The 13,369-nt window shown below is 46.3% G+C and overlaps 1 protein-coding gene across 2 annotated transcripts in view; it reads left to right on the top strand.

Moving 5' to 3' along the window:
* Positions 1-13,369, top strand: part of RNF144A (ring finger protein 144A) — a 121,687-nt gene that overhangs the window by 68,971 nt on the left and 39,347 nt on the right. For both annotated transcript variants that reach the window (XM_087437193.1, XM_004436446.3), the window contains exon 2: positions 6,868-7,013. In XM_087437193.1, coding sequence (XP_087293319.1) covers positions 6,879-7,013 — 135 coding nt within the window. In that variant the 5' untranslated portion in view covers positions 6,868-6,878. The remainder of the gene's footprint in view (positions 1-6,867; positions 7,014-13,369) is intronic.

Here is a 13,369-nt window from a genome sequence, read left to right as displayed (position 1 = left end):
AGAAGAGTTTAGGTTCACAGGAAAATTGAGGGAAAAGCACAGAGTTCCCATATAGCCCCCATCCCCACACATGCACGGCCCCCACCACTGTTGACATCTAACACCAGAGAGGACATTTGTTACAGTCGATGACCCTACACTGACACATCGTTCTCACTCGTAGTCCGTAGTTTACTGTATTAGTTTGGGCTGCCACAACAAAATACCGTAGACTGGGTGGCTTAAAAAAAAAGAAATTTATTTTCTCACGGTTCTAGAGGCTAGAAGTCCGAGATCATGGTACCAGCACGGTCAGGTTCTGGTGAGAGCTCTCTTTCTGGCTTGCAGAAAGCTGCTTTCTCTCTGTGTCCTCAAATGTAGGAGGGAGAAAGAGAGAGGAGAGAGAGGTGGAGAAACAAGATCTTTCTCTTTTATAAGGTCACAATCCTGTTGGATTAGAGCCCCATCCTTATGACCTCATTTAAGCTTAATTACCTCCTAAAGACATATAGTCACACTGAGGGTTAGAGCTGCAACATATGGCTCTAGAGTGGACACAATTCAGTTCACGACATTTATATTACACCTGACTCTTGGTGTTGTATATTCTTTTTTTGACAAATGTTGAATGACATGTATCCACCATTATAATATTGTACTGAATAGTTTCACGGTCCTAAAATATCCTCTGTACTCTGCCTATTTATCCCTTCCTTACCCTCAGGCAACCACTGATCTTTTCACAGTCTCTTAATTTTACCTTTTCAGGAATGTCATATAGTTTTAATCACATAGTCTACAGACTTTCAAGAGTGGCTTCTTTCACTTAGTAATAGGCATTTAATGTTCCTCCATGACTTTTCGTGGCCTGATAGCTCATTTCCTTTTAGTGCTGAATAATAGCCCATTGTCTGGATGTACCATGGTTTATTTATCCATTCACCTACTGAAGGACATCTTGGTTGCTTCCAAGTTTTGGCAATTCTGAATAAAGCTGCTATAAACATCCACGTGCAGGTTTTCATGTGAATGTAAGTTTTCAAATTAGTTGGGTAAATACCTGGGAGCATAGTTGCTGGAAATAGTAAAGTGTTTACGACTGAATTGTAGGCATCATCTCCTTTGGAGGCGGTAACATTCAGATATCTTCCTAAAGGATCATGAAGCCATACACTTGGATAAGTCAACTTCTCTATTGTCAATTTTCTACTCAACCACCATTCTCATGTTCCTACTGCAGCTGACACCTCCAAATTATGAAGCTGTGGGTTCCCACCACCACCACCAAAATGGAAGCACTCACGTTAGGCCTAGGAAGCTCATAGGCAGAAGTGAAATTAGTTTGTCTTGTATCTATCGATCCAGAAGGCTCCATTCTCATTCAGTCCTTGAGGATGTACAAAGGAGGTCCACTACCCTGTGCCATAGGGTTCTCCAGCTGCTCTTCAATAATTGTGTGCTTGAGCAGGTTACTCTATCCTCTCTGTGCCTTGGTTTCCTCATTTGTGAAGCTGGAATAATAGCAAACTATTAAAGTCTCAAAGTCATTGTGAGGATAAATGAAATAATATATGAAACTGAGTAACGTAATGCCTGATACACATTAAGCAGTCAAGATACGTGTATAATGGAGTATCTGCCTGTGCCCAGCACTGTCGCGAAAGATAGAAAATAGCACTTACCCTTGAATAATGTATTTCAAGTTGGGGAGACAAACTAATACATATGGCAGGCTTGGAGAGCCACACTTACCCAGAGAGCCATGAAAAAGAATAAATGAAAGTTGACATGCAGAATCTATCCCTGGCAGACATAGGCTGAACAGTTTGGTATTTTTGAGAGGCGATGCATTTGGTGGGCTTAAGCCCACATGGGCTTTGGAGTTGGATGTGGCTGGGTGGGGAATGCTATCTTGTGGAATGATGTAGACCAGTGGTTCTCTGACTTCACTGCAGATGAGAATACCCTGAAAGGCTCATGAAAGCACAGAGGGCTGTGTCTCTGCCTCTACTCCCATGGTCTGGGTTGGGGCCCAAGAAATGATCTCAAGCAATGTTGATGCTGCTGTTTCACACTTTGAGAACCACTGATAGACCACATGCAGCGAGACTCAGAGAAAGGGGAGACGGCTGAGGGTTTCTGAGAAACAAGGGCAACTTCACAGAGTACCAGGGACAGATGCTGGGCATGAAGGGTTGGGAGCATTTGGAGAAGTGTGAGGAGAAGGAGGGAGTTTGGTTGGGGAAGAAGCATGGGTATGGCTCAGCCAGCATTAGGAGAGCAGGGGCTTGTTGGAGGAAGTCCTGAGAGTAGAAGGTGGATGATGACAGGCTGACAACTGCTTTCCTTCCCCAACTTAGCTTTGAAGGGGTGAAGGTGGGGAGAATAGGACCTGCAGAAGCCTATAGCCCTAGAGCCCAGGGATGAGATGGTTCTGGCCAAATGACCACATTTTACCTTTATGTTAATATTCAGAATATCTCCCTCAGTGGACTGTTTTCTCTTCTAGCTCTTTCTCTTCCTTGTATCCATACCTCTTCCATCACAGTGCACAAATCTTTACATAATCCCAGCAGTGCTTAATAAGTAACTTGCCTTATAATCATTTTGAATTGCTTAGATTGAATAATACTTGTAATTGACCAGATGTTCTTAAAATAGTTTGTTGTTTCTTATGACTTGACATTCACATTAGGAAAACAAAGACTGTTTTTTTTCTTTTATTGTGCATTGTGATTCTCTTAGCAAATTCCTATTTCAAGTTTGCAGCTGTTCAATGTTTGCAAAATCATATTCAGCCCATCCTGTGCGTAGGGAAGGTCCGTGATGGGCTTAGACAATATATACTTTTTTTGGAGGGGGGAGGGGGTAAAATATGTCCTATTGTTGTCACCGTTTGAGTCATGATTTCGAGCACACCTCAGAGGATATCTACACTAGAGGGGAAAGAATACTGACATGGTGTCAGGAAATCGGAATTGACCTGCTTCAAAGGTGGTGCTTGGGAGAGAGATGAGGGGCCACACTGACTGTGCCCAGGACAGTGGGAAGCCACATTGTCTAGAGGTCAAGTGAAATCATGGTCCAGGAAGAAAGGAAACGAGAGGCGAAGGCTGCAAGCTGTGCTAAGGGTCACGTCTTCGGAGAGGCTGTAAACAGGAAAAGGAGCCAAGCTCAGAAGCTGGAAGAGCGAGAATTGTCTGGAAATGGACAAACAGGAATAGGACAGATGGTTCAGGGTGAGAGGGAGTAAGTGGTGTATGCGGCTGGAGAGCGTTCGCGGGATGTTGCCTGTCCAGGACTAATGGTGGGGGCAGGGCTGGGCTTCAAGGGCTCTGTGTGGAAGGCTTAAGCCCTAGATTTCTGCTGTTCTGCCGTGTATTTTGAAGTGCTGTCTGGTCTTGGAGCACACTGCACAGCAGATGACAAAGCAGGAGGTTTTGGTATTTGGTTTTTCCAAAGATTACCGCCATCATCCTGAACTTCCTAAAAGACTAAGTTTATCGTATCATTATCGTATCATTTCTCTTCTCAACAGCTTTTCTCTTCTCTTTAGTCTATATCAGTTAATGTCCAGGTTCTTAAAGCTGACATATAATAATGACTTCCACTTACCAAGCAGGAATTTTAAGTATATTGCTTCTCACTCACTCTTCATGGCAAGTGAACACGGAAGTGGTGGTGTATAGGTTTTACAGAAGGGCAAAAACTAAAGTTCATAGAGGTTGTAATTTCTCCAAAATCACATGTCCACGTTGCAGAACAAGAATTTGAACCCAGGTGTGCTTGATGATGTAAGGCAAGCTCTTTACTAAAACTGCTACTACAGTGCCCTACAGGCTCTGGACCCCAGGCCTTTTTGACAGAATTAACCACTACCTGTCCCCAGCTCTCCAGGACAGAGAAGCCAGTTAGCAGCCTCTGCCCCTTGGGGACATTTCCAGTCTTGAACAATTTCTTAAGCCCTCCCCAAGCCTGCAATGCTTCTGGTAAAGGCTTGTGATCCATGATCCTTTTTAGGGCTAGGTAACATTCTTAATCAAAATATAATTGTCACTCTGTACAGTGAGTTTAAGAGATGTTCATTGAAAAAAAGTCATTAAGGATTAAAACAGAAAAAGATACGGAGAACATTTTGAGCCCAGGATCCAGAAAACCCTGTGGACGTTTAAAATAATAATAATAATAATAAGCATAGATTCAAGGTGTGGAGAAATGTTCCAAATGAAAATGAACTTGGAGAGGTAAGAAGCCTTGATTCTGGCACCTTCTGCACCCCGAGATGGCTGAGTGACCCCCAAATCATCTAAGTGTTTTGGCCTCACTGATGTTAGGTCAAATTATAAGGGTGTTTAAATTATCTGGAAGGCTCCAGCCAAACCAAAAATTACGTGATTTGTGTCAAACGTTCTTTTCTAACAACGGAAAATACACTTACTTGAGACTAAGCTGCTCGCAGTCAGTACGTGTGCTGGGAAGAGGCCGGGTTCCCCCTCGCCGCCGTCCACCGCCGGCCCTGGACGCCGGCCTCCCAGCCTTGCTCCCGTGCAGATCCCTGTCAGCCTTCAGTTACTGCCCTCACTTGGTTGAGCTCCTGGGGGTCAGGGCTCCTCCGCTCGTCCAGTCCATCACGTTTATGTCACTCTTGTTCCTTTGTCGTGTATCATTACGTCTTATCACCTGGGAGCATTTTCAAGAGTGTGCAGCCTCTTCCTTCTGAGTCATGCATATCTTCTCCCCCGTGACAGAATCCACAGTGGTTTGTCCTAACTAAATATTTGCTCAGTGATATCCAGTGAGCTATGACTGACAAAACTTGAAAAAGAGGTATAAATTTAAAAAAATTATCATGGCACCTCCTTGACCCTAGGAGTCACTTGCACAAATGACGTAACGCCCAACCACTAATAGTAGAGCGTAGTGGCATCCTCAGGGTCTTCCTCACAGATGATAAACTGTGGCTAGATGAGACATTGCAGGGGGAGGGGAGAAGGGGGTTTCACTGAGCGTTTCCTGTTTGTACCAAGTCCTTTCTGTGATCTCTCCTAATCCTCACAACGTCCTCATGAGATGGGGATTATCTGCCCCATCCTACAGATGAGCAAACTGAGGCTGACAGTGCTCAGGTCACTGTGCCCCATACTGGTTGTGGGCGTTCTGTTTGATCTCAAAGCACAGAGTCGTTTCTGCCCCTACCACATCTCCTTCACACTATGTCAACCGGTTGAAAGACATTAGGATGTTTCTCTCTCCTGTTTTGATATCCGCCCCCTTTTCACCTGTGTGAAGACATAACCTCCCCTCAAAACTCAAGCCTCCTCTCCACCACGAGGCTCTTGCATTCTGACGATTCTAGCCCAGGCTCAGTCTCCTCTTCACCAAGTGCCTCAAGCCCTGATTTTGCACAGAATCATATACTGCCTTGTGTTATCGCTTAGCATTTTATCTGGCAGAGGATATTCCTGACTTGAATCTGAAGATCCCAAGGTGGGAACTGAGTCTCATACATCTTTGAATCTTTCCGAGACCCTAGAGCCATTTTGTGTGCGTCTGCCCATTGGTCGGTGTTTTGGTTTCCTTTCCTTCCTGTGTTATATCTTTGTCCTTATGTATACAACCCTCTGCTGTGAGTGTGAGGTTGGACAAGACAGATCCTCTTTTCATGGCCTCACAAACTAGCAGGGAATGTAGGTATCCGTTGCGATCCAAGTCATTTTGTTCCTCAGGTCGGAGAGCAAGGTTAGATAAGAAGTTATTTACATCAGTTTGGATCCAGAGATTCAGATGGCAAGTAGTGACAGTTCAGGGGCCAGGGATTTTATCTGAAATTTTAACTAAATCTTACCTAGTGTTGAGTTTGGGGAGCAGGAGGTAGTGGTATGATAAAACACGTGCTTAGCTGTTGCAGGTACACAGTAAGTGTCATAAGGCTTAAATCAAGTGCCAGGGGTTCAGGGTGAGAATTTATATCCCTGGGTACACGAATTTGTTCATTCAATCAATAGGCAATTTTGGAGAGGCCGCTATGGGTCAGATACTGAGCTATGAACTAGGGACACACACCTTCCCTGTCTTCCCCGAGCAGCAAGCAGTGGAAATCAGTGTAATAAACATGGCAGTTGACAAATACATGTCATCAGGGAACACAGACCGTGGAGGGGTTAGGAAGTGGCCAAAGAGTGTTCTGGGAGGATGGGGAAGTGAAGATCACTTCCATTAATGTGTGTCGAGTATCTGTATACACCAGGCCCTGTAGGTTGCACTTGACCTGCATAAGTGAACAAATCTGCCAAAGGCCCTTGCCTCCCTGAAGCCTATATTCTAGAAAATCTGCCAGGGCTTAAGGAGGCAGTGGTGCTTGGGCTGTTTCTGGAGGGTCAGGTAACACTTGGGTGGTGTGGGTAGAAGCCAGTGTGGAAAGGTGCATTGTCTTGGGAGGGCGCCGAGGATGGAAAGGGAAGGACTTCACTGACTGATTTCCTGGGGATGTTTCTACAACAGAAACTGGAGAACAGTTTGATCTGATCAATAACTATTTTAAGAAAAGCTTCTCTCCCATGGCTGCTAAGGTTCTGCCCTCCTGGGCTAGATGCTTGGTTGTTGGAGGTGTCTTACTCAGTGCCCATTGGAGGGATGGAGGGAAGGATGGGGCGAGGTGGGTTGTTTGCCATTTTGAGGGTAGACATGAACATTACCATCAGTATGGGAAAGGAATCACCCACAGATCCAAGTCAGGAGCCCAAACGAGTTCTCCGGAGCCCCAGGCCCATCAGCAGTCGCTTAGCCACCTCCCGGGGCCCCGGTGGCAGCTGGGAGAAGGGACCCATGCCTTGGTTCTTGTGGAGGCCACGAGGGGGTCTGACAGCTGTGCTTCTCTTCTCGTTTCAGACTGCTCTGCCATGACCACAGCGCGGTACCGGCCCACGTGGGACCTGGCGCTCGATCCGCTGGTGTCGTGCAAGCTCTGTCTCGGGGAGTACCCACTGGAACAGATGACCACCATCGCCCAGTGCCAGTGCATCTTCTGTACTCTGGTCGGTCTTGTCGGAGAAAACAGCTGTTTAAAGGAATTTCAGGATGAGCCTTGTTGCTTTTGATTTTAGAGACACTGAGCACACCTTTGGCTTCACTTGTGCTGGTGACAGAGTCTCCCTTTTGAGACTTTCCCGCGGTTACTGCAGGAATTCTCCTCTCTCTGGTGGTCGGGCTGCCGAGTAGATTTCCATCACAGGTGCTCATGGTGTCAAAGCAAGCAGTTAATGAGAAGTTTAGAAGCTAGTAACCCAATTTGGAAAACTTGATCATGGCGTGTGTTATCTTTTCTAGAGCTTTAAATTTGATTTAACAATTACATGCCTGAGATTATGGCAGTGCTAACCCAGTGCGTGTACACAGCTGGAAGATTCAGCTGTTCCTGTCGGCTTTCACTGGTTTAGTGCTAAACTAGAATGTGTACATCTTGAAATCACATTTAAATTCCCCTAAGATGTAGCCAACATTATTTGGGGCCAAATGATCGCTCTTAATGATTGTAGGCACTTGTGTTTCCATCAAGCCTATCTCAGACCCAACCTTTTACCCATCAGAAAGGGGAAATGAGGGTGTAGGGTTTATTTTCAGTTCGTCTCATTTAATTTTGCTTGATTTTTCTTTCCATTCAAGGAATACCAAAAAAAAAGTCCAGAATAGAAAAAAAATCATTTTCTTCAAACTATAAAAAACCAAAAAAATGGCTTCTGAATTTAACTAGGTTATAAATGGACCGTATGGACAGCCTGCTATGTGTTTTTCAAATATCTGGATGAACGTCTGTCAGTAGACAATCTCTCCTACTGTTTTGCAGGAGATGTATTCTTCCTTCTTGCCCACATTTTACAGACCTTATTTCGTTTGTGTCTTATGGTCTCCATGGGATGAAGCCACATTCAATGTTATCATCTCCATTTAGTAGATAGGGAAACGGAGCTTTGCAAACATTTAAGTCTACGTCTCTGACTTCTGGTTATGCAGAATCTGTACCCCCCAGATACCTACTATACTGCAGGACCCATGATAGCTGATCAACGAAGGCTCACTGGATTGAACTGCAGCGAGTCTACCTCAGTGTAGACATCTAAGAAGTGTGCCTCGTTAAAGCCCCAGGAAAGTAACTTCAACCTGGAGGACTGGAAATTGCTTTTGACATTTTTCTGAGATGGGGAAGGATGGGAGGGAGAGAGCGGGGAGAGAGGTGCAGAGCCAGACGTCCAGCCAATTAACACAATGAATTGGACTCTTTTTCTTTTTGAGAAGATGAGCTAGGATGGTGAGGCATGTCAGAATGGATTAAATAATTAGGTGCATGCAAAACTGCCTCCCTCTTGCCTGAAGAGAAGTCTTCCCTGTCTCATGGAGTTGAGTAGATGCCCCCTTGCCCATGTGCCTTTGGGTAAGGTTGCTGCCTGCCACAGTCCCCTCGGGCCCCAGGGACAGCCTCATGAGAGCCTGGCTTGCTTTCTCCCCTTGGAGTTGTCCGTGCACTCGGCCCTTTCACCCAGGCTTGCATTTATTGTCGTTTTGGTTTTCCATTTCTAGAGAATTGTAATAAAAATAAATAAGTCAGTCTAATTCAGACCAAATGCTTGATTTAAGTCAGAGACTGTGAAAGGAGGAAAACAGCTCTGTTTTCTCAGAGGGGTTGTGAGGAGCACGAAGCAGCAGCACAACAGTTGTGATTTTTTTTTCACGACCATTTATTAAAAATTAAAGTGTAGAAAACAGTTCTGCATGTTTCTGCAGCTTGCTGAGGTGTGAGGCAGAGGAAGCACCTGTGTGTGGACACATGGGGGAGGGTGCCCTCACGCCTGATTGCTTTAGTCCCGTGTCTCCCCCTCTTGTGGGCCTCAGTCACCCCGGCCCTGGGCAGAGCCTGGGGAGGAGCCGCGTCCTCCGGCTGGAGGACTTGTAACTGTCCTTTCCCCGAGCGACGGACATGGGAGGTGGAAACGAGTGAAGAGAGAAAATCCTGTAAGGCTGGAGGGAGGCACTCTTAACAGAAGAATTACTAGACAATTATAGTTAAGTTCTGAGGTAAATGGATCTCAAGGCACAAAGGCTCCAGGGGAAAACATGGCATTGGGGGTCAGGCACCCCCGCGTTGGAATGCCGGCTCTCTTTCTGACCTTAGAGGACCTCATTTACCCATCTGTATAATGGAGCTAAAAATTGTTTACCCCAGGTCCAGTCAAGGACAAGGGTAGAGCACTGTCGTGTGGCAGGCGTTCTGCAGGCCTAGTTCCTTCTCCTTTTGCTCCTCAGTTTGGGCTGCGAACTGCAGGAATAACAAAGGGCTGTGGGCAGTTCTCCCCAGATGTGTGTTCTGAGGGACGTTGTTTCTCCTTTCACCTGAAACCTATTCATCTTTCCATGGGTTTGCTAAGTACTGCATGTGTGCCCCTCTCTGTGTACCTCCCCCTGGACATTGGAAATCCACAATGAGAGACAAACTTGATTTAACCTGCATTTCCCAAATTTATTTGAGCAGGAGAGATGTTTGCCTGCCAGTTACTAAGATGGTACTGCCAGGACACATGTTCCCAGAGGGCTGTCCTCGCTTGCAGGGCGCCTGGTGCCTTTAGGGTGAGTTCAGAGGTCACGGAGAGCCTGTGCACTGGGGTCCGCGGGACGTGACCCGGAGAGCAGTGCCCTGGTGAAGGATCTCAGCGGTTCGAGGAACCTCTCAGCCCTGTGCCCGTCCTAGGAGCTACACCAGGCTTTGGGGGTGTGGAGATGGTGACACCTACCAGATAGCTCAGACGGTCCCATTCTGGCTGAGTGCGAAAATGAAACTGTAAAGGGCCAAATATAAACTTGAACGTTTGTGTGCAAAAAAAGTGAAATGTAAGAGTAACCAACAGCTTCTGTGTGCAAAAGTACTAGAAAGAGAGAAAGGGTGGTTGACACTTATGTCAGAGTAAGGCTGCCCTAATCCCACCATAAGAGCTAATCCCATTTTCATTTTGTCAGTCAATGATACAACCCGAGGTGTAGTGGCCTGGGAGGTGCTTCATGGACCAAAATCTAAAAGATGTGACAGGATTTAAGCTAAAATGGGACATACCCAGGCCACGTAATCTCCTGATACTTACAGCATTCAACAGCATTAGAATGTTCCTGTTGTTTTGTGGCTGACAAAGTTGTGTCCAGGTTCACGGCTACCAGAATTAGAGATGATATTCTTATTCCAAAGACTGGGGAGACGTGAGGCTTCGAAAAGAGAGGTGCTGTGGTTCCCACCTCAAGATAGCACGTCCCCAGTGATCTGGAAAGATGGAAATGCCTGCTTTTCTGTTTGTCCTTAGAAAAAAGAAAGTCTAATGAAAATTAATTTTTAACCATGGCAAGATTAAATAAGCCAAATAAAATACACACATACACACACACACACACACACACACACTTTTTGCTTTGAGCTAGAATTATGTCTCTTCCAATACTGGTTATTTCTTAGTGATGAGGAGTTTTGCCATTAGAATCCAGATGAGAGGGTTTGATGAATAAACATGGGAAATTGTTACTTAAAAACATAACTTTTAGTAGACAGTATTTTTTCCCACAGAATATGTAGGTATAACTGTAATAAAGGCGATATTTAGTGGTTTAAAAAGGAAGTTGGGAATGTCGGGTTAATTGGACTGTGCGACTGAACACAGGCTCTGGAATTTAGGCCACGTCTTCCTTCTGCCTCCGCTTCCTGCTAACTGTCTGATTTCTCAGCAGTCTGCTTCACTTCTCTGAGCTCTGCTTTTCTCAATTCTAAAATGTGATCAGCCTCATGAACAAATTGACTGAGGTCCTGTATATAGAGCACCAGGCAGTAGCCTGCCTGGCCATCGGTGATGCAAACATCGTTTCCTTGTCTTCCTATCCATTGCCAAGGCCATTTGCCTAGTGTGCTGTGGAAATGCTACTTAGACCCGGAACTTCTGAGTGTTTATCTTAGCCACATTTCCTCATCTAGAAATGAAGCTAGTTGAGGTGATGAGTCTTAACTGACAGACCTTCACATCCCCGTCTGCTTGGCAATTTGTATGTGGCATCTGGTGGATATTCATTCACTTCCATTTTCCAGCCTGTATTGAGCTCCTGCCTTGTGCGACGTGCTCTGGGTACGTAGGTAAGATGAAAGATTACAGTCCCTGCTCTCCTGATCCCACGATCGGGAGAGGTAGATCTGGGTTGCTGTCATTTGGGGCGGAAAGATGCTGTTTTTGTCATATAAACAAAGGTAAGAGAGATCGTGGAGAGGGGAGCAAGGAATTTTACTTGGCAGGCTTCAAGGGATCATGTGAGCTAGTTCTCCAAGAAAGTGTGAGTGGATAGAGCCACCACGAGGGGCAAGCGAAGGAAGGGGTGTTGTGGTGTGATGGGGCCAGATTGGGAGGATGGCGCTAAGGTTTCCACTGGTTTCTAGTACATGCAAGCATAACAGTGACTAATTGGCAGGAACTGGAAGGGCATCACAGACGTGGAGCAGTGTTTAGATGGCGATGTGCAGAAAGAGAAGAGCAGTGTGCTTTGCATCCTGTAAAGTGGCCACTCTGAGCCCACCTTGGGTCATCGACCTCCCGCGTCAGCCCATTGCCACACGGGGAGAGGAGAGCTTGGGATCCAGAGAGTGCATACACTTTCCAGTGAAAACAGCTTTTCTGCATGACATTGTTTGCATTAATAGCCGTGGTTTGGACGTTATAGAGGGAGCCCTCGACTGTAAATCTGGAGTCTCGGCTGGTTCTGGGATTGGCTCTGCTATTAACTCTTGGGGAACCCTGGGCAAGTCCTTGAACCTCCTGTCTTCTCTTGTTTCCCCATCCATGAAAAGAAAGCTGGACTCTTTGGTCTTAGAGCTCTAAGATTGCGTGGACTTTGTCACTTGTCAGTCCCACTGCCATTGCCTTAGTGTACACACATGTTCATGTGGCGTGTGCTGGAAAACTCTCCTCTAGATAGCTTAAGCAAAGAAAAGAATCTCTTTGCTTGGCTCTGGCTTTCAGCCTCATCCTCACAGTCTTTATGGTGAGCCCTGGAAGTTTGCAGTGCCAGGGTCTCCTCCTTGTGGTAGCAAAATGGGGGTCACTGCCGACATCACTTCCTCACCCCACACTGTCCACAGGTCGAGAGAGAGGAGGTCTCTTTGGGTAACTTGTGGATGAAGAAGATACTTGTTTTCCCAGGAAACACCCTTTAGCTTCACTGGGTATGTGACATCACTGATCCTGTTGCAGGGCCGGTGAGATGGGGTACAACCATTGGCTTAGGCCAGCCAGAACCCACTGGAGGTGGGATGGGGCCAGTCGCTGCAGACCACAGGGCCAGGGAGGGAGGTGCCAAAGGGCTCAGGATGTTACCTGGAAGGGAGCAAAACCTCATTTCCATACCTAAGAGAATACATCTCCTTATAGTATGGGCCTCACCAATGAAAATGCCATGCACGTCGTAATAGGGTCCCTGCCTTTTTATCCAGCCTCCCAGCTCTGTTTACTGCACTCTCCCACTTCCTCAACTTCCTACACTCAAACCATTCCAAACTGCTCAAAACTTCCAGCTCCTCTTATATCTGGTGCCTAAACGTATAATACCCTTTGTCCTACTGTGTTCTCGTTATGATCACTTATCCATACTTCCACAGGAGGAGCTTTCTAAGAGAAGGGAGTTTATTTGGTTCATTTTCCTCTAAACTTTGGCACATAGTGGGTGGTGCTCAAAAAATATGTTTGTTGCTCGAATGTTACATACTTAATGTGGTAAGGGTAAGCTGTTATTCTCATTGCTCTTATTTTCACTGTTACAACTACCACTGCTCTGATTCTGCCTCTCTTTCATCCAAGAGATGCGTCTCAGGAACCATAGGGTCGTCAGACTCAGAGAAACCTCTCTGTCTTACCACAGGGTATCAGCCTGCCCTATGGGAGTGACTCCTGGGAAGTCGTTTTCAGTGTCCTTAACTCACGGTCTTTTTGTTGAAATGAAAGTCAACAGGAAAGCCTAAAAATATGTAAAATGGCTGAAGCTAGACCTGCTCTCAGTGTGGAGTGTGGGGATCATGAGCTCCGCTGATTGTCTCTGTCCTGCACGCTGGCTCTTGGGGACTTCTGAGGGCTGTGGGCCTCTGTGGGGTACAGACCCCAGGCCCCTGCTCTGTGGGCCTCGTCCTAGTCTTGTTCTTTAGATGGGGAAAAGGCAGACTTGCAGGGCGGGGTGACGCGAGGTCTAGGGCTGAGAATGGACCAAAGAGCTGAGGCTTCCAGCTGCCAAGATGGCAGCACGCAGAGACGTAGCTCTGCAAGTCCTCTCTGTGTTCCCCGGGGGCAGAGCTGCTTCCTGCTCTGTGTTGTCTTAAGGCATCACCCAG

Source organism: Ceratotherium simum, chromosome 11, assembly GCF_057802395.1.
Source record: "Ceratotherium simum simum isolate JZ-2026a chromosome 11, ASM5780239v1, whole genome shotgun sequence".
NCBI lineage: Eukaryota > Metazoa > Chordata > Mammalia > Perissodactyla > Rhinocerotidae > Ceratotherium > Ceratotherium simum.
The sequence above is the reverse complement of the archived record's forward strand: the minus strand, read 5'-3'. Positions and strand labels throughout refer to the sequence as shown.